Source organism: Erythrolamprus reginae, chromosome 11 (assembly GCF_031021105.1).
Source record: "Erythrolamprus reginae isolate rEryReg1 chromosome 11, rEryReg1.hap1, whole genome shotgun sequence".
In the NCBI taxonomy this organism is placed as follows: Eukaryota; Metazoa; Chordata; class Lepidosauria; order Squamata; family Dipsadidae; genus Erythrolamprus; species Erythrolamprus reginae.
Window position 1 is genome coordinate 7,847,170 of NC_091960.1, and position 22,022 is coordinate 7,869,191.

The 22,022-nt window shown below is 42.9% G+C and overlaps 1 protein-coding gene across 1 annotated transcript in view; it reads left to right on the forward strand.

The window, feature by feature from the left end:
* Window positions 1-9,306: 9,306 nt before the first annotated feature.
* LOC139174334 (sialic acid-binding Ig-like lectin 10) overlaps window positions 9,307-22,022 on the forward strand; it is a 63,289-nt gene continuing 50,573 nt past the window's right edge. The window contains exons 1-3 of the mRNA XM_070764630.1: window positions 9,307-9,397; window positions 16,323-16,459; window positions 19,138-19,548. Coding sequence (XP_070620731.1) covers window positions 16,360-16,459; window positions 19,138-19,548 — 511 coding nt within the window. The 5' untranslated portion in view covers window positions 9,307-9,397; window positions 16,323-16,359. The remainder of the gene's footprint in view (window positions 9,398-16,322; window positions 16,460-19,137; window positions 19,549-22,022) is intronic.

A 22,022-nucleotide genomic window follows, 5' to 3' on the forward strand; every position in this document is an offset into this window, starting at 1 on the left:
ATGGGCGGGGCTTGATTCAAAGGTATTTTCAGTGCCTATTTGCCAATTTTAATAATAATAATTTATTAGATTTGTATGCCGCCCCATCTCCACAGATTCTTATTTTCTTCTAAAATAAAAACATTGTGATTGAATATATACCTGATTATATAAACACATGGGTCTAAGAACTTGCTGCACAATACATAAACTAACATTAACAAACACATCTACAAAACAAACAAAAGAAAAAGAAAAAAAGAAATGTTTAATGTTTAAATTTCAATAAAAACTATTTTTTTTAAAAAAAATAACTTGCTGCACATATTAAAACCTCATTGATAATGGAATTACAGAGAAACTGTCCAGAGATACTTTACTAGAAGAGCCCTCCACTCCTCCACTCGCAACAGAATACCCTACACAACTAGACTTACAATCCTAGGTTTAGAAAGTTTAGAACTACATCGCCTTAAACACGACCTGAGCATAGCCCATAAAATCATCTGCTGCAACGTCCTTCCTGTCAATGACTACTTCAGCTTCAACCACAACAACACATGAACACACAGCAGATACAAACTTAAAGGAAGCCGCTCTAAATTCGACTGCAGGAAATACGACTTTAGTAACCGAGTAGTTTATCCATGGAACTCACTACCAGACTCTGTAGTATCATCACCTAACCCTCAAAACGTCACCCTCAGACTATCCACTGTTGACCTCACCCGATTCCTAAGAGATGAGTAAGAGGTATGCATAAGTACACCAACATACCTTCCAACCCCCTTTTTATTTTTTATTTTTACTTATTTATTTATTCCAATACACAATAATACACAATGAAGGTTATAGAGGATATAGTAGAGAAGAAATACGAGATATAGGAGAGACTATAGCAGTGGTTTTCAACCAGTGTGCCGCGGCACACTAGTGTGCCGCGAGACATGGTCAGGTGTGCCGCGAAGCTCAGAGAGAGAAAGGAAGAGAGAGAAAGAGCGAGCGAGCAATAGAGAAAGAGAACAAGAGAGAGAGAAAAAGAACAAGAAAAAGAAAGCAAGAGAGAAAGAAAGCAAGAGAGAGAGAGAAATCAAGAGAGAGAAAGAGAGGGAGGGAAGGAGAGAGAGAGAAAGACATAGAGGGAGGCAGGGAGGGAGAAAGAGCAAAAAAGAGGGGAAGGAAGGAAGAGAAAGAAAGGAATGGAGAGAGAAAGAAAGATGAAGGGAGAGAAAGAGGGAGGGAGAGAGAAATAGAGCGAAAGGGAGGAAGAGAGAGAGAGAGAATTTTTTTGTCCAAACTTTTTTTAGCCTCCCCCCCCCCCCCCCGCTCAATGTGCCCCAGGGTTTCGTAAATGTAAAAAATGTGCCACGGCTCAAGAAAGGTTGAAAATCACTGGACTATAGGACAGGGGACGGAAGGCACTCAAGTGCGCTTATGCACGCCCCTTACTGACCTCTTAGGAATCTGGAGAGGTCAACCGTGGATAATCTAAGGGTAAAATGTTGGGGGTTAGGGGAATTATACTATAGAGTCCGGTAAGGAGTTCCACGCTTCGACAACCTGGTTACTAAAGTCATATTCAAGTTTGGAGCGGTTAATATTAAGCTTGCATCTGTTGTGTGCTCTTGTGTTGTTGTGGTCGAAGCTGAAGTAGTCTTTGACAGGCAGGACATTGCAGCATATGATCTTGGGACAATACTTGGATCATGTTTAAGGTGTCGTAGTTCTAAGCTTTCAAGACCCAGGATTGTAAGTCTAGTTTTGTAGGGTATTCTGATTTTTCTATTACATTTCTATTATTTTCTAATGTTTTTCTCTCGGGGAGGCTCACAACAACAATGAAACAATACAGATACAAATGTAATAATTAAAAACTGTAACTAAAACCCATTACCTTAAAAACAATCGATACTACACAATCATAACCACTAGTGATGGGCGAACCGAACCAGCACAATTCGAATTTTGCGAACTGAACCCGCACAATTCGAATTCGAACACCGAATTTTGCGATGTTCGGTATGCCGAACACGAATTTTTTTTAAACTTTGGGCAAAGTTCGGGGTTGTGTTCGGCGTTCGGAGCCTTGACGTCACCGGCAGGTTGCTAAGGATGCCAAGGTGATCACTTCCTGGATTCCATGGAATCCAGGAAGTGATCACTTTGGCATCCTTAGCAACCTGCCGGTGACGTCAAGGCTCCGCCCCCAGAATCTCTTCATTGGAGGGATTCCCCAGCTCCTTCAAAGGGAGGTCTTCACGTAAAAATAAACATTGTTATTTTTACGTGAAGGGACACTGCAGCGGCGCTGCAAGCAAAGGGCGGTCCTCCCTTTGAAGGAGCTGGGGAATCCCTCCCACGAAGAGATTCCGGGGGCGGAACTTTGACGTCACCGGCAGGTTGCTAAAGATGCCAAGGTGATCACTTCCTGGATTCCATGGAATCCAGGAAGTGATCACCTTGTCGTCCTTAGCAACCTGCCAGTATACGTGATGTCAAAGCTCCGCCCCCGGAATCTCTTGGTGGGATTCCCCGTTCGGGTTTGGGTTTGGGTTTGGGTTCGGCCGAATTTTGCGTAAAGTTTGTCCGAACTTGCCGAACCCGAACACCGTTGCGTTCGCCCATCACTAATAGCCACATATAACTTTAAATGGTCAGGGGGGGGCACACTAGTTATCCCATGCCTGGCGACATAGATAGGTCTTAAGGCTTTTGCGGATAATGCTAATAATAATATCTTGCGAGGGGACATGCAAAAGCAAAAAATTGCTAAAATCACACAAGCGTCCCCTTGCAAGATTTTGGCACATTTTGGTTTCCTGAGCATGCAGCACTGAAGGAAGCGAGCTGGCTGTTAGAACCCACCCCTTCTGCAAAATCAGAAATTACACACACGCTCACACAGAAACACACACACACACTTTCCAAATGATGACTTTAAAGAGGTGAAACTCTGGCTGGGGGAATAAAAATGAATTTTCCCATGTGTGCCAACAGACTCTCAGGAGATAGACAATACATGCAGTCAATGAAAATGTGTGGTGCTGCTGGATTCATCTTCCTTTTTGGAGAAAAAAAGTTTTTCCCTAGCAAGGAGAACTTGGCTCCCTCCAAAGGGCAAAAACCGAAGCACCATTGTTGAAAAGCCTCGTGGGATTTACAGAAAATGCTGGAGACCCATTATGTCCCTTGGGCACATCTTGGCAGAATAAAGCAAGAACTGCACACTCCGAACTTGCAATGTTCTCCGACGCACTCTTCTTCTTGGATGGGAATTTGGAAACAAGCCCTCTTTCATCCCGCTGAGCAAAAATTGATGGGAGGGAACCAAAAAAATGCAGGAAAATTTATTTACTGAGTTTTGATGCTGACCTCCAAGGGAAATGGAACTTTGGAGAAAATTGTTTTATTATTTTATTTTATTTTATTTTATTTTATTTTATCTTATCTTATCTTATCTTATCTTATCTTAATTTAATTTATTATTTTATTATTTATTTTATCTATTTTATCTATTTTATCTATTTATTTTATTTATTTTATTTATTTTATTTATTTTATTTATTTTATTTATTTTATTTATTTTATTTATTTTATTTATTTTATTTATTTTATTTATTTTATTTATTTTATTTATTTTATTTATTTTATTTATTTTATTTATTTCGTTTCATTTCGTTTAATTTCATTTTAGTTTATTTTCTTTTATTATTTTATTATTATTTTATTTTTTATTTTATTTTATTATTTTCTTTTATTTTTTATTTTATTTTATTATTTTATTTATTTTATTTTATTTTATTATTATTTATTTTATATTTTATTTTATTTATTTTATTTTATTTTATTTTACTTTACTTTACTTTACTTTACTTTACTTTATTTTGATTTTGATTTTGATTTATTTATTTGGATTTATATGCTGCTCTATTTCCAGAGGATTCTGGATGGTTTATGTATTCTCATTTGGAAACCAAGGACCCAGCTTATGGAAGTGCATACTACAAGATGCTTGAAGTCCAGTGTGAAGTTTCCACAGTCTGTGTTGATTTGGGGAGCCATGTCATCTGCTGGTGTTGGTCTGCTGTGCTTCATTAAGTCCAGGGTCAATGCAGTTGTCCACCAGATTTTGATTATTTAAATTTTATTTATTTATTTTAATAATAAAAGACAAAACAAAACAGAAATAAAGATACAAACATACTTACAAACATAAAACAAGCGCAAAGTGAATCAACTTAATATATTACAATTCTGTTTTCAACGATTCTTTATTTTTCTTAAACGTTAATTCGATTCTTCTTCTTTTTTGTCCACCAGATTTTGGAGCACTTCATGCTTCCTTCCACAGACGAGCTGTGTGAGGATGCTGACTTCAATTTTCAGCAGGACTTGGTACCTGCCCACACTGCCAAAAGCACCACAATCTGGTTCAATGACCATGGTATTACTGTGCTTGATGGGCTAGCAAAGTCGCCTGACCTGAACCCCATAGAGAATCTATGGGGCATTGCCAAGAGAAAGATGAGAGACCTAAGACCAAACAATGCAGAAGAGCTGAAAGCTGCTATTGAAGCATCCTGGTCTTCCATAATGCCACAGCAGTGCCACAAGCTGATAGCTTCCATGCCACTCCGCATTGTGGCAGTAATTGCTGCAAAAGGGGCCCAAACCAAGTACCAAGTACATAAGCAGTCTGTTGACACCTGGATGGGTGTCAACAGACTCAAGCTCAACCCGGATAAGACGGAGTGGCTGTGGGTTTTGCCTCACAAGGACAATCCCATCTGTCCGTCCATTACCCTGGGGGGGGAATTACTGACCCCCCCCTCAGAGAGGGTCCGCAACTTGGGCGTCCTCCTCGATCCACAGCTCACATTAGAGAACCATCTTTCAGCTGTGGCGAGGGGGGCGTTTGCCCAGGTCCGCCTGGTGCACCAGTTGCGGCCCTATCTGGACCGGGACTCATTGCTCACAGTCACTCATGCCCTCATCACCTCGAGGTTCGACTACTGTAATGCTCTCTACATGGGGCTACCTTTGAAAAGTGTTCGGAAACTTCAGATCGTGCAGAATGCAGCTGCGAGAGCAGTCATGGGCCTACCCAGGTATGCCCATGTTTCGCCATCACTCCGCAGTCTGCATTGGCTGCCGATCAGTTTCCGGTCACAATTCAAAGTGTTGGTTATGACCTTTAAAGCCCTTCATGGCACTGGACCAGAATATCTCCGAGACCGCCTTCTGTCGCACGAATCCCAGCGACCGATTAGGTCCCACAGAGTGGGCCTCCTCCGGGTCCCGTCAACTAAACAATGTCGGTTGGCGGGCCCCAGGGGGAGAGCCTTCTCTGTGGCGGCACCGACTCTCTGGAACCAACTCCCCCCGGAGATCAGAACTGCCCCTACTCTTCCTGCCTTCCGTAAACTCCTCAAAACCCACCTTTGCCGTCAGGCATGGGGAAACTAAACATCTTCCCCTGGGCACGTTGAATTTATATATGGTATGCTTGTGTGTGTGTATGTTAGTATAGGGGTTTTTCTTAAATTTATAATATTTTAATTAAATTGGATTATGTATTGGATTGTCTTTTCACTTGTTGTGAGCCGCCCCGAGTTTTCGGAGAGGGGCGGCATACAAATCCAAATAATAAATAAATAAATAAAAGCATGTTTATACTTTTCAGAGGTCCGATATTGTTCTATGTACAAATCCTTGTTTTATTGATTGCACGTAATATTCTAATTTTCTGAGATGGTGGATTTGGGGTTTTCATGAGTTGTACCCCAGAATCATCACAATTATGACAAATCACTGCTTGAACAATCTTGCTTTGCCTGCAATGAGCCTCTCTCATATATTACGTTTCGCCTTTAATTTGCATTAGTGAAATAAATGAACTTTTGCATGATATTCTAATTTTTCGAGTTTCCCCTGTAAACAAGCAACAAAGTGGGTAAGTCATAGCTCATATTTGCAAACATTACTCATAAGAGACAACAAGTGTACATATGTATGTGTGCAGAGTTCTCCAGACCTCAAACTCCTGGGCCACTAAATATCAGAGTTGTATTTCAAACACAAATTGACACAAGGCGACTCTCAAACACCAAGAACAGATCATCAGCCAACAAAGACTTTTTATGTCCTCCTTAACAAACCTTGTCTCCCTCCACAACACAGAGGGAGGACATTCATTTGAATAGCCGTGAGTATTCCCATTCGCAGACTTGTTGTTGTTGTTATTATTATTATTATTATTATTGTTATTGTTATTGTTATTGTTATTATTATTATTTATTAGATTTGTATGCCGCCCCTCTCCGTAGACTCGGGGCGGCTCACAGCAATGATAAAAACAATATACAATGACAAATCTAATAGTTAGAATCTAAAATAACAATAATACATTTTTAAAAACTCTAAAAAACAAGAAACCACAATATATAAAAAACATACATATAATCATATCATACACACACACACACAAAAACCTCCTACATAGGCATGGGGAGATGTTTCAGTTCCCCCACGCTTGACGACATAGGTGGGTTTTAAGGAGTTTACGAAAGGCAAGGAGGGTGGGGGCAGTTCTAATCTCTGGAGGGAGATGACTCCAGAGGGTCGGAGCCGCCACAGAGAAGGCTCTTCCTCTGGGTCCCGCCAAACGACATTGTTTAGTTGACGGGACCCGGAGAAGACCAACTCTGTGGGACCTACCGGTCGCTGGGATTCGTGCGGCAGAAGGCGGTCTCGTAGATAACCTGGTCCAGTGCCATGAAGGGCTTTATAGGTGATGACCAACACTTTGAATTGTGACCGGAAACTGCTTTTGGTTTTCAGCATTACAGCATTTACCTCTTCCTAGGAAGTTCCTCCTTTTGAGGAACTAAGAATTCGGTCTTCTGTAGCACGATTTCCCCTCTCTTCTGTCTCATTCTCCCAGGGGAGAAAAAAATAACTTCTTATACCAGTAATTTCTTACCAAGTTATGAAAAAAGAAAAAAATCTGTGTCTAGTCAGCCATTTGATATCCGGTCTAATGATTTTGCAATAAGAGTATCTTTGAGAGGAACTATAAAATTGCTCAAAATAGAGTTACGGTATGTGTCTCCTCCTTGGAAACCCCCCTGTATGCATATTGAATAGCTGGACAATTCCCCTGTAGAAAAAAAACACACACTGTAGGGCAGGACTTTCATCACCCTTTTGAGTCGCAGTTCCTGAAACTTGGTCGGCAGAAAATGCTCATTTATTTTATTTATTTATTTATTTTGTCCAATACACAATGAGGGTTTTAGTGGGTATATATCTATATACAAATAGTAAAATACATGATGAAGGTTATAGAGGAGATACTCATAGTAAAATATATCTAAGAAATAATAGAAAAGAAGGTATAGTAATAGAACATATCAATGAAAGAATAGAAGAAGAGATATAGGAATAGAAGAAAGGTATAGGAGATATAAGAGAGCAATAGGACAGGGGACGGAAGGCACTCTAGTGCACTTGTACTCGCCTCTTACTGACCTCTTAGGAATCTGGAGAGATCAACCGTAGATAATCTAAGAGTAAAGTGTTGGGGGTTTGGGGATGACACTATGGAGTCCGGTAATGATTTCCACGCTTATTATTTTTACTATTACTATTACTATTACTATTATATCAATACAACACAGCAAACGAGATCACTATGCTGGATTTCGTATTTCATCACCAGTCGGGCGCTTCCCAAGCACCTAGGACTGCGTGATGTAGCGGCGGATTATGTTTGCCGATCCCAGTAAAGCGGCCTTTTGCAATTGACAGATGGAGATTTTGTCAATTCCGATGGTTTTCAAATCTCCGCTGAGTTCCTTTGGCACTGTGCCCAGCGTGCCAAGGACCACTTTCACTGGCTTATGCCAAAGTCATTGCAGCTCGATTTTTAGATCTTCATATTTCACTAATTTCTCTAGCCGCTTCTCCTCAATTCTGCTGTCCCCTGGGATTGCGATGTCAATGATCCATACTTTCTTTTTCTCCACAATCAGGATGTCTGGTGTGTTATGCTTCAGAATTCGGTCAGTCTGAAGTCGGAAGTCCCACAGTAGTTTTGCTTGCTCATTTTCGACTACTTTTTCAGGTTTATGATCCCACCAGTTCTTTGCCATTGGTAAATGGTAGTTCTGCTACAAGTTCCAGTGGATCATCTGTGCCACAGCATCATGTCTATGCTTGTAGTCAGTCTGTGTGATCTTTTTGCAGCAGTTGAATATGTGATCGATTGTTTCATCTGTTTCTTTACAGACTCTGCACTTTGGATCGTCTGTTGATTTTTCAATTCTGGCTTTGACAGCATTTGTTCTAATGTCCTGTTCTTGTGCCGCCAGTATTAGTCCTTCTGTCTCCTTTTTGAGTGTTCCACTTGTAAGCCATGACCAGGTCTTTTCTTTATCCACTTTGCCTTCAATCTTCTCCAAGAACTGCCCATGCAATGCTTTGTTCCACCAACTGTCCATACGACATTGAGTTACAGTTTTTCTGTACTGGTCCTTAGTTTGCTTCACCTTGAGAAGCTTCCTATTATTGACCTCCATCAACGCTGACTCTTTGCTCTCCTTCACATAGTCAGCTAATGCATGCTTCTCTTCTTCCACTGTCTGTTTCACTTGCAAAAGTCCTCTGCCACCTATTTTCCTTGGTAAATACTGCCTGTCAACGTCACTGCGGGGCTGTAGTGCATGATGGATCATCATTAATTTTCTGGTTTTCCTGTCCAAGTTGTCCAGCTCTGCTTGAGTCCAGTTCACTATGCCAGCTGTGTATCTAATGATAGGAATGGCCCAAGTACAGTATTTATAGCCTTGATAGTGTTGCCACCATTCAGTTTATTATTATTATTATTATTTCCATCCAAGAATCTCATGTTTGGTTCATACAACATGCTAAGCTGTTTAATTTTAGCATTGTTTCATTTCTCTTTTCTGTCTGACCTTGGGCCAGTCACTCTCTCTCTCTCTCTGGCCAACTCTCGTAGAGTTGTTCTTGTGCAGACAATGGGAAGAGGAAGGAATATAGTGGCTTGTACCACCCTGAGTTATTTAGAAAAGTAATAAAGGCAGGCTATAAATAAATAAAATAAAAATAAAAAGACGTCTAAATGCATGTTGTAATTGAGGAAAATATTCATATCCCTCCCTCTCGCATACGCAATTTTCACTCACTTCTGCTTTTTTCTGCCTACCACTATCTTTTAATTTCAGAAAACGTCTCCGTGCAGCTCAGCTCTACCGTCTTTGTCTCACAGCAGAATCAGCAAGCACTGGTCGTGGGGGCGAAGAGAAAGTAAATTATTTAGCCATCATAAGGGAGGAAAAAAAGATCTCACCGGAAAAGGGACGAAATCTGGAACGAGAAACCAAGGTATAGTCTGACGGTGAGTTTAAGTAATTTTCATTACTTATTTTCATTCCAATGCTGATCCTCTAACGCCTGACTCAAATGAATCCAGAATGTAAATCCTGACACTGGTGTCAGATTTAAAAAAAAAAAAAGTGTTTGTGTGTGTGTGTTTATGTGCGCAAACATGTGGAAGATTTTGAGTCACTGTTGTATCTTGGTGATTGCTTGCACTAGTTCCTGGAGTTTCCTTGACAAGATAGAAACATAGAAACATAGAAGACTGACGGCAGAAAAAGACCTCATGGTCCATCTAGTCTGCCCTTATACTATTTCCTGTATTTTATCTTGCAATGGACCTATGTTTATCCCAGGCATGTTTAAATTCAGTTACTGTGGATTTACCAACCACGTCTGCTGGAAGTTTGTTCTAAGGATCTACTACTCTTTCAGTCAAATAATATTTTCTCACATTGCTTTTGATCTTTCCCCCCAACTAACTTCAGATTGTGTCCCCTTGTTCTTGTGTTCACTTTCCTATTAAAAACACTTCCCTCCTGAACCTTATTTAACCCTTTAACATATTTAAATGTTTCGATCATGTCCCCCCTTTTCCTTCTGTCCTCCAGACTATACAGATTGAGTTCATTAAGTCTTTTCTGATACGTTTTATGCTTAAGACCTTCCACCATTCTTGTAGCCCGTCTTTGGACCCGTTCAATTTTGTCAATATCTTTTTGTAGGTGAGGTCTCCAGAACTGAACACAGTACTCCAAATGTGGTCTCACCAGCGCTCTATATAAGGGGATCACAATCTCCCTCTTCCTGCTTGTTATACCTCTAGCTATGCAGCCAAGCATCCTACTTGCTTTTTCTACTACCCGACCACACTGCTCACCCATTTTGAGACTGTCAGAAATCACTACCCCTCAATCCTTCTCTTCTGAAGTTTTTGCTAACACAGAACTGCCAATGCAATACTCAGATTGAGGATTCCTTTTCCCCAAGTGTTTGTGTGTGTGTGTTCATGTGCGCAAACATGTGGAAGCTTTTGAGTCCTTGTTGTCTCTTGGTGATCACTTGCACTAGTTCCTGGAGTTTCCTTGACAAGATTTTTCAGAAGTAGTTTTGTCCTTTCCTTTCTCCAAGGCTGGCGAGAAAGTTACTTGCCTTTGTGGTTAAGGCAGGTCTAGAAGTGATGGTCTCCCAGTTTCTGGCCTGATGCCTTTATTTATTATTTTATTTACCGTATTTTTCGGAGTATAAGACGCACCCTTTTCCTGCCTGAAAGAGGCTGATGAAAGTAATAATAGTAAAAGTGATGAGCTAAAAAGTAATAATAGTAAAAGGATATGCATTACAACGGGAGAGGTCACCAGAGCTGAATGCAGAGGAATAAACTGGACTTTCATGGATAATGCCAGGAAACAGGCTCAAAATAAGTCGAGGCTAGCAAACAATGCTAAAAGCCTTCCCCTTCTCCATATACCTTGTTGAGGAAAGCAATTTGATTACTGCTCAGTAAAGATTGTAATATTACCGTATTTTTTGGAGTATAAGACGTACCTTATTCCTCCCTAAAAGAGGCTGGTAATTTGGGTGTGTCTTATACTCTGAATGTAGCTTTTTTTCAGCCCCAACTAGGTGCTAACAATCTTCCCAGCTCTTACCTTGCAGGCTCTTTCATTGTTTCTCTCTGCAAAGAATGTTTTCCAAGTCCTAAGTCTTTGCAGTTTTTTTTTTCATTGCTGTAAGTTGCTCCGAGTAAGTTTCTTTCCAGCCCTAACCAGGTGCTAATGATGTTCCCAGCTCTTACAGGCTTGCAAGCTCTTTCATTGTTACTCTCTGCAAAGAATGTTTTCCAAATCCTTTATAGGGTTTTTTTTTTCATTCTTTACCTGTTCCAAATGTTTCTTTCCAGCCCTAACCAGGTGCTAACGATGTTCCCAGCTCTTACCGGCTTGCAAGCTCTTTCATTGTTACTCTCTGCAAAGAATGTTTTCAAGCCCTAAGTCTTTGCAGGGTTTTTTCCATTGCTCTACTTGCTCCAAATGTTTCTTTCCAGGTACTAATGATGTTCCCAGCTCTTACTGGCTTGCAAGCTCTTTCATTGTTACTCTCTCAGAGTAAAGGTTTTTAAAGCCCTAACCAGGAGATAAATTAATGTGCTGAAGCTGACCAGACTAAGGATACTAGCCAGGTCAATACCTGGTAAACAGAGTCTTTCCCCTATTTGTAAGTAGAAGCAATTTTTCCCATAGGAATCAATGTAAAAGCAAATAATTGCGTGCAAACCCATTAGGAAAGACATAGAACCTCAGAATTTGGGTGGGAGGAGAACAGTGACGGGCTACCAAAATTTGCACTACCATGCTTATGTATTTTGTTTCAGCATCTTTCAATGCAGATTGAGTGCTCTGGAGTGGAGCTCCATTTTCGTGACCCTACTGCATCCCCCCCCCCCGGTCTGGGCAGCAGCCCACCCCTGGAGGAGAAGGAGGAAGAAGAGGAGGAGGACAGTCAATGACCAGAGCGAAGGGAGAGTTTCTTTTCTCTGGGCACTGGCAGAGGTTTATTCCCTCTCCAAGCGCCCAGAGAAAGGAAAATGCTTTGTTTGCTCTGGACTACCAAAGCCTCCTTAAGCGCCACCGAAAGGCTCCTCTGGCAGCCCAGAAAAGCCTGAGATGGCTGGGATTAAAGGGAGAATGGCAGGAAACTGGCAGGGCCTTTGTGCCGCTCTTAAATTTCCTGGGAAATTTTTCCGGGCTTGGGTTTCTTAAGTAGAAAATAGTTCTTAAGAAGAGGCAAAAAAATCTTGAACACCCGGTTCTTATCTAGAAAAGTTCTTAGGTAGAGGTATTCTTAAGTAGAGGTGTTCTTAAGTAGAGGTGTTCTTAAGTAGAGGTACCACTGTATAACCAAATTCCAAATATTTTGCATTTCTTCAATCCTTTTTTCCCCTATCTACTCTCACATATAGTCAATTATTACAGAAATCGTAAGTGAATCTAATATTTTTAAAACCCTTTAAAACTTATTCATAAATCTATGTTCATAGAATTCTATGCAACAACTTTGCATAGTAGGTCATCATGAAACTTATGATCCTACATCTCTGTCTTAGATTTAGCGAGAAGGTCAAGAGACATCCAACCTGAAGTCCTTGAAGGCTGCCTGGCCTTTAGAGGAAGATTCTTTCAGAGGTTCTTTACCAAGAGGCTATTGGAAGAGGATAGTATAAATTTATGGAAGTCACAACAATTTGATTGTTTTCCTTTCTTATAGTTTATTTTATTTTATTTATTTATTCCTTTGTCCAATGCACAAATACATAGGAAGAAAAATAGACATGTGGTAATATATATAAGGGTAAAAATGAACTTAGAGGAGAGGACATCTTAAAGGAAGAAAATATATATGATAAGTCAGAGAAAGGAAAGACAATTGGACAGGGGACGGAAGGCACACCAGTGCACTTATGTACGCCCCTTACTGGCCTCTTAGGAACCTGGAGAAGTCAATTGTGGAGAGTCTAAGGGAGAAATGTTGGGGGTTGGGAGTTGACACAATTGAGTCCGGTAATGAGTCCCACACTTCGACAACTCGATTGTTGAAATCATATTTTTTACAGTCAAGTTTGGAGCGGTTCGTATTAAGTTTGAATCTGTTGCGTGCTCTTGTGTTGTTGCGGTTGAAGCTGAAGTAGTCATTGACCGGTAGGACATTGCAGCATATGATCTTGTGGGCAATACTCAAATCATGTTTTAGGTGCCATAGTTCTAGGCTTTCTAGGCCCAGGATTGTTAGTCAATTTTCGTAGGATATTCTGTTTCGAGTGGAGAAGTGAAGGGCTCTTCTGGTGAAATATCTTTGGACATTTTCAAGGGTGTTGATGTCTGAGATGTGGTATGGGTTCCAGACAGATGAGCAGTTTCCCAGGTTCTTAATCTATTCTTCATGAAGGAATAAGTATGCTCTTCTAACTTACTACAAGTTAAGAACTTGTTGGAACAAGTATGTTCTTCTAACTTACAACACAGGAAAATCAGCCACTAAGAAAATCAGCTACTCTCCAGTTCTAAGTGTACCATCACACATTCCCTGGGAAAAAGACTGTACAATCACAAACAGGATACTCTTATACTTTTCAGCCACCCCAAATGTCATCTCAATGTCAGTGGACGATGGTGCACCTTACTTAGTGGAAGTTCACCTAAACGTACTCCTTTGACGTACACAGAACATCAAAGACATGGAAAAGTACAGTGGTACCTCATGATACGAACCTCTCGTCTTACGAACAACCCGAGATACGCACCCCGGGTTCAGAATTTTTTTGCCTCTTCTTACGAACTTTTTCCTTCTTATGAACCCGCCGCCACCGAGAAGCCCCGCCGCCCGGCTGTCGCTTTTTGAAACAGCCGGGGGGCTTCTCAGCGTCCTCCTGAACTCGAACGCCAAACCCGAACTTCCAGGTTCGGCATTCGGGAGGCTGCCGAGAAGCCCCCCGGCTGTTTCAAAAGACGACAGCCGGGCGGCGGGGCTTCTCGGCGGCCTCCTGAATGCCGAACCCGGAAGTTCGGCAAAAGTGCGGGTTCGGGAGGCCGCTGGGAAGCCCCGCCGCCCGGCTGTCACCTTTTAAAACAGCCAGAGGGCTTCCCAGCGGCCTCCTGAATGCCAAACCCGGAAGTTCGGGTTTGGCGTTCAGGTTCAGGAGGATGCTGGAAAGCCCCCCGGCTGTTTCAAAAGGTGACAGCCGGGTGGCGGCAGTTTTTTGCGTTTTTTTTCTTTGTTGCACGGATTAATTGATTTTACATTGTTTCCTATGGGAAACAATGTTTCGTCTTACGAACTTTTCATCTTACGAACCTCCCCCTGGAACCAATTAGGTTCGTAAGACGAGGTATTACTGTATATGTTTTTTTCTACACAGAATTGGAAGGGATTGTTGAAAAAAACCAGCCTGAGATATTTTCAATGCAGCATTATATAACTAATTCAGGAAGTAACTTGAGAGTTTGTTTTGATAAAGCAAACCAACTGAATCGAGCCAACTCTAGGCTTCCCCTTTGGGACCATTGTTTTGCAGAGTCTCAGAACCTTGCTAAGAGGAAGTGGGAAACCAAACTGAAGTTGCACTGTCTATTTTACTTTTCCTCTGAAATTTATAATACACTTAATAGTAATTTCAGTTCCCAAAAAATACTTTCCCCTTTCCTAGTCGACTAAATTGCAATAAGATCTTTCTTAAGTGGAAAAAAAGAGAGAAAAAATACATATCACCTCTTCTCTAGACTAGAAGCATGCCAAAATATCATGCAGAACAGGTCTGGATGTTGTCAAAAGACAAAAACATTGTAATTATGGCAAGTAATCACGATCAAGGTTTTAATTCTTAATTGCAAGAATGATCAAGGGAATGGAGCATCTCCCTTACAAAACCAGGTTGCAACGCCTTGGTCTCTTCAGCCTTGAAAGACGGGGTTTAAGGGGTGACTTGATCGAAGGGTATAAAATCATGCATGGGATAGAAAAGGTGGATAGAGCAAAAATATTTTCTCTATCACACAATACTAGGACAATGTTAAAGTATAGCATAAAATATGTTAGAATAGGATTGTATTATAATTATATATATCTGGACCTCTAGCATAAAAATGCTCTGCTTATTCAGGACAGGAGGGCACTAAACTTGCCTAATCTGCATTCCTGGTAATTAAAACAGGGAAACAAAAGGGTTCAATAAACATCTCACAATAAACAAAGTTTTCACCACTCGGGACAGGATCAAAGGGGGAGATTTACATTGCCTGAAGCATACACAGGACCAAAGGGTGATTAAGGAAGATTAGTTGAGATAAGGCAGAAGGCTTCAGAGAAATTAGGTGTGTGAAACATCTGCTTTGAGGAAGAGTTTCTATGAAATTGTTTTTTGATATCTATGGGAAAAGGAAGAACTCAAAAGATACGTTTGAAGTTATGTTATTGAATATATCACTTGACATGTAGGTGTAATTATCCCCATTTCCTTATGTTCCCAAATAAAAAGGGGTACATGGCTCTACACCAGGTCACTTCACCCAGAGAGAGAATATGTCCAGGTTTTCTTTCTAGGATTCGCATTCGTGAGTGACCCCACACGGCTGGGTTGCACTTAGCCCCTTTTGAGGACATTGTCTTCACTAGGGACTTTGACAGCATCCACAGGTGGTGGAGAAATACGGGCAAGATGGGACTCCCTAAAGCTCATAGGTAAGAAAGTGAGGACAAATTAAAGGAAATATTTCTTCACCCAGAGGGTCATTGGTTTATGGAATTCCCTTCCAGAAGAGGTCGTGACAGCTGTCAGCCTTGATAGCTTCAAGGCAGGATTAGACAGATTCATGGATGCCAAGTGTATCAGTGGTTATTGAAACGGATGTCCAAGTGCTGCCTGTATGTTGGTTGAGGCAGGCAGGGTTCCCTTGAGTACCATTTGTTGGGTGTCAAGGGAAAGGGAGGGTTTTGCCTTCTCTTTCTGCTCAAGATCCCCATGGACAATTGGTGGGCCACTGTGTGACACAGAATGCTGGACTCGATGGGCTTTGGCCTGATTCAGCGTGGCTCTTCTTATGCTCTTATGTTCTTAATAATTGCAACTATTGGGATTGCTCAGATGGGAATCAAACAGAGAGTCACTTCTTCACTCAGGGGTGTCAAACTCAAGGCTCGAAGGCAGTGAAGGACTGCAAATATTTTTACTACCCCACTGTGGGCGTGGTTTATTTTGTGGGAGTGGCTTGATGATCATGTGACCGGGGTGGCTTAAAGGTCATGTGACTGGCCAAGTTGACGTCACTCACGTCAAGGTTTGGGGTTAGGGTTAAGGTGCCTGGCCTCTCCTCACCTCAAAGAGGTACAATTTCCCTATCTATTTACTATTACTGAACATCCAAAATGTACTGCTTCTCTTCCTGCTACAGAGCTCATCCTTCCAAATAAATATCCAGACAGAACAAGATGCCGGAAAATGAGAGGACTGCTTGCATAAGTTTTCTTCCTTGTAAGAAAAAGAAACTGTTTCTTTCTTTGGCAGCAATCTTGGCCATTTTCTGCACAGGTAGGAGCTATGTAGTAAAAGTCCGAGTCTTCGGAGAAGGGCGGCATACAAATCTAAATAATAATGATAATGATAATATCTCCGGGACCGCCTTCTGCGACACGAATCCCAGTGACCAGTTAGGACCCACAGAATTGGCCTTCTCCGGGTCCCGTCGACTAAATAATGTCATCTGGTGGGACCCAGGGGTAGAGTCTTCTCTGTGGTAGCCCCGACCCTCTGGAACCAGCTCCTCCGGAGATTAGGATCGCCCCCACCCTCCTTGCCTTTCGTAAACTCCTTAAAACCCACCTCTGCCGTCAGGCATGGGGGAATTGAGACATCTCCCCCGGGCCTATATAGTTTATGCCTGGTATGTTTGTGTTTATGCCTTTTTAAATAATGGGGTTTTAGATATTTTTAAATATTCGATTTGTTATTGTATATTGTTTTTATTATTGCTTGAGCTGCCCCGAGTCTACAGAGAGGGGCGGCATACAAATCTAATAAATGATAATGGTAATGGTGATGGTGATGATGATGATGATAATGATAATGATAATGATAATGATAATGATAATGATAATGATAATGATAATGATAATGATAAAAAAATAAGAATTAAATAATATTGTCCAGTTGACATTGGAAGGGATAAGATTCAACACAGTGATGGGCCGCTCGACTTACTTCCAACCTCGGAGGTCATTGCAAGTGTGCGTACACCCATTGGTCACACATGCGCCCATTGGTGCGAGATTTGGCTTCTGTGCATGCACAGCAAGCCATTTCTCATGTGAGGACGCACGCGAGAGCGACATTTTGCAAAGAAACAAAAAAATCCATGACAATTGCCAAAATGATGCTCTCGTGCATGTCCTCGCGCGAGATTTTGCTTGGCGCGCATGCGCAGAAGTTAAATCTCATGCGGGGGTGCGTCGGGGGCACGTAGCCGCCACGCACCCCAGAATTTTCTACCGGAGCCACGCACCTGGGCATGAATAATGATGAGAAAAAACTAGCAGTAATAGTAGTGCCAACTTAGTAAATAGTTTGACAGTGTTGAGGGAATTATTTGTTTAGCAGAGTGATGGCATTTCGGGAAAAAACTGTTCTTGTGTCTAGTTGTCTTGGTGTGCAGTCCTCTGTAGTGATGTTTTGAGGGTAGGAGTTGAAACAGTTTGTGTCCAGGATGCGAGGGGTCCGTAAATATTTTCATAGCCCTCTTTTTGACCCGAGCAGTATTCAGGTCCTCCAGGGCCTCATCTTTTGGGTGAGTTGACAACTTGTGTTGCTCTCCATTTAATGAGCTGGTCCTGCAAGAAACCTTAGGGATATCCTCATTGGTAGGGGACAGAAAGCATCCACATCAGTTACCTCTCTGTCCCCCTTTACCTAGTTTAAATGCCTGTCCAAAAAAGTTCCGAACTCCTCACAAAGCACCTGGATACCTCTGTATGATGGATGCAAACCATCCCTCTTAAACAACTCCCTATTAGACCACCTACTAACATCATGACTAATCTAGCCAAAACCTTCAGCTTTACACCACTGCCTTACCCACACTTTAAACTCTGCGATACAAGTTGTTTGATTCTCCTGACCACAAACCGATAACACCTGATGTTCAGAAAGTCTCTGAATCAGTTATTCTGCCCAGCTCCATGCTAAGACATTGGAAATCTCTTTTTACTAGATTAAACTTATCTCCCCCATCCTGGCTTCCCCCACCCCAGCCCCCAAGCTCAAACACAACCCCGACATGGCCCTCAATGAATCGAGTTTGATGCCCTTGCCTTAACTCATCCAACCTTACTGCAAAAATAATTCAGTTGAATTCAGTTAAGTACAGTGATCCCCCGATTATCGCGAGGGTTCCGTTCCAAGACCCCTTGCGATAATCGTAAACTCGCGATGTAGCGGCACAGAAGTAAAAACACCATCTGCGCATGCGCGTCCTGTTTTCCATGGCCGCACATGCGCAGATGGTGGAGTTTGCGTGTGGGCGGCGGGGAAGACCCCTTCGGCCGCCCAACAGCTGATCTGCTCCGCAGCGCGGCAGCAGCGAGGAGCCGAAGATGGGGTTTCCCCGTTGCTCAGGCAACGGGGAAACCCCAAGATCGCTTGCCGCTTGTCCGTTTGCCCGCCCGCCCGGCTCCTCGCTTGCAGCAGCTGAGTCCTGAAGCCAGACGGCAAAGGCGAACTTCCGCGTTTGGCTTCGGGACTCAGCTGGGAAGCGGCGCTGGGGTCTTACTGGCCGCCCACGCAAAGGGGAAACCCCGGCTCCTCGCTGATGCCCGCCGCTCGCCCTCCCGCCAGCAAGAGGGAGAAGACCCAGGGAAGCCGCCCAGCAGCTGATCTGCCCGGGGAACGCAAACTCCACCATCTACGCATGCGTGGCCATAGATAAAAGGGGCGCGCATGCGCAGATGGTGTTTTTACTTCCGGGTGGAAAAATAGCGATATAGCGATTAGCAATGATCGAGAGTGCGAAACTCGGGGGATCACTGTATTATTATTATTATTTTCACTGCCCTCTTTTTGACTCGTGCAGTATACAGGTCCTCAATGGCCTCACCCTTTAGGTGAGTTGACAACTTGTGTGATGTTTGCCATTTTATGAGCTGGTCCTGCAAGTGTTTTCATGTAGGTTTTGTCTGCATCCAAACTAATTTTGTTTTGCTTTTTTCTTGGATCAGGAATCAGAAGTCAAAAAGCGGGGGGCTATAGTATCACCGTGGAATCTCCTGTCTTTGTACAGCTTGGCCTTGCTGTTCGTATTCCATGCCAGTTCACTTATAACGAGAAACATTTGCCATGGAGTGGTTCTCACGATATATTTGCTTATTGGATTAATCTTCGGCGATATTTTTCCATCTGTTCTCCACCATCTGAACGAAACTGCTGGCCTGTAGCTACCAACAACCAATATCAGACAGTTGAACCTTTAGCCAAAGATCGCTTCCATTTATTAGGGGATCCAAATCAAGGAAATTGCTCACTTATCATCATGGATGCTCAAGTAGAAGATGAAGGACAATACGGCTTGAGAATCGAGGGAGGAGTAAAATTTTCTTTCATCAATCGCAAAGTTTTTGTTCATGTGAAAGGTATGTACTGTACTTTTCTGTTGTTGGATGAGTTATTCATTTTGCTATTTTGGTCTCCTTTATATAGTAAGAGATCAGAAAAGATCTAGGAAAGCAGTTATTCGGAGGTATCTAGGCACTGGTTGAAAAAACTAAGATTGCCACTGTGGCTATGTGATTGAAGCCTCATTTCATTTTAAAGTGCATTACAGTGATCCCTCGAGTTTCGCGATCTCGATGTTCGCTAAACGCTATATCGCGAGTTTTCAACCCGGAAGTAAACTCCACCATCTGCGCATGCGTGCCCTTCCACGCATGCGTAGATGGTGGAGTTTCCCCGCCGGGCAGAGGCTTCCCTGGGTCTTCCCCCTCTTGCCCCGGTAAGGCGCGAGCAACGGCGTGGGCGGGTGGGCGGCACACGCGCGGGGAAACCCCAGGGCCGCTTCTCAGCTGAGAAGCGGCCCCAGCAACAGCGCGGGGGGTGGGCAGCACGCGCGCGCGCGGAGGAAACCCCAGGGCCGCTTCTCAGCTGAGAAGCGGCCCCAGCAACAGCGCGGGGGGCGGGCAGCACGCGCGCGCGCGGAGGAAACCCCAGGGCCGCTTCTCAGCTGAGAAGCGGCCCCAGCAACAGCGCGGGGGGTGGGCAGCACGCGCGCGCGGGGGGGGAAACCCCAGGGCCGCTTCTCAGCTGAGAAGCAGCCCCAGCAACAGCGCGGGGGGCGGGCAGCACGCGCGCGCGCGGAGGAAACCCCAGGGCCGCTTCTCAGCTGAGAAGCGGCCCCAGCAACAGCGCAGGGGGCGGGCGGCACGCGCGCGGACAAGCAGCAGCAGCGAGGAGGCGGGGAAACCCAATCTTCGGCTCCTCGCTGCTGCTGTGGAAATAAAAACACCATCTGCGCATGCGCAGATGGTGTTTTTACTTCCGCACCGCTACTTCGCGACAAATCGATCATCGCGAGGGGTCCTGGAACGGAACCCTCGCGATGATCGAGGGATCACTGTATATGTTACAAAAAGCTGAGCCTTCGGTCACCTCCAGTGCCTGCCATTTTGCCTTTTTTTGACTTTCTTCTTCCATCTCTCCATTCCTTTTGGAGGCCTGCAACTTTAATGATGCTTTGCTCTTTCTCCTTCCATCTTCCAACATTGACTCAGCAGAGGAAATAAATTAGATTATTATTATTATTATTATTATTATTATTATTATTATTATTATTATTATTATTTATTAGATTTGTATGCCGCCTCTCTCCGAAGACTCTTATTATATCCTGCCAGCATTAAGAACCAAATCACAATTGGTTACTGAGGTTCTCTTCTGATGCTTTTCAAGTAGATGTCTCCAACCTTGGCAATTTTAAAGCCTGTTGAGTCAATGTCAACTCCCATAATTCCCCAGGGAGCATATGCACTGTATTTTTTGGAGTGTAAGACACATCGGAGTATAAGACGCACCTTAGTTTTGGGGAAGGAAAAAAGGGGAAAGAATCTGCTTACCAGGTATTCATCTGGCTAGTGTCCTTAAGTCTGGTCAGTTTCAGCACATTATTTTATCACCTGGTTAGGGCTTTAAAAAAAACTTACTTGGAGACAGTAACAATGAAAGAGCTGGAAACTTCCTGTAACCCGACTTCTGGTGGGCCCAGTAGGCTCGTGTTTTGCCCTCCCCAGGCTCCAAAGGCTTCCCTGGAGCCAGGGGAGTATAAAAATGCCCTCCCCTATCCCACCAGAGGCTCTCTGGAAGCCAAAAATGCCCTCCCTGAGCCTCTGTGTGAGCCAGAAATCAGCTGACCGGCACACACACGCACGTTGGAGCTGAGCTAGGGCAACAGCTCGCGTACTGGCAGATATGGCTCTGCGTGCCACCTGTGGCACCCGTGCCATAGGTTCGCCATCACTGCTGTAACCGGTTGGCTTTAGTTAAATATACACTGCTCAAAAAAATTAAGGGAACACTTAAACAACAGAATATATAACTCCATGTAAATCAAACTTCTGTGAAATCAAACTGTCCGCAATACTGATTGGCAATCAATTTCACTTGCTGTTGTGCAAATGGAATAGTTGTGGAAATGAAATATTCAATGAGAATATTTCATTCATTCAGATCTAGGATGTGTTATTTGAGTGTCCCCTTTGTTTTGTTTTTTTGGAGCAGTATACTTTCTGGACTCTCTCAACACAACTGAGAGAGTCCAGAAATATTTCACAAGAAGAGTCCTTCATTCCTCTTCTCACAACAAAATACCTTACTCCATCCAATTCTTGGTTCAGACAACTTGCAACTCCGTCGTCTCCGTTCCGACTTAATTATAGTTCATAAAATCATATACCAAAATGTCCTACCTGTTAACGACTACTTCGCCTTCAACCGCAACAACACACGAGCACGAAATCGATTTTAAACTAAATGTCAACCGCTCCAAACTTGACTGCAAAAAATAATATGACTTCAGCAACAGAGTAATCAACGCCTGGAATGCATTAGCTGATTC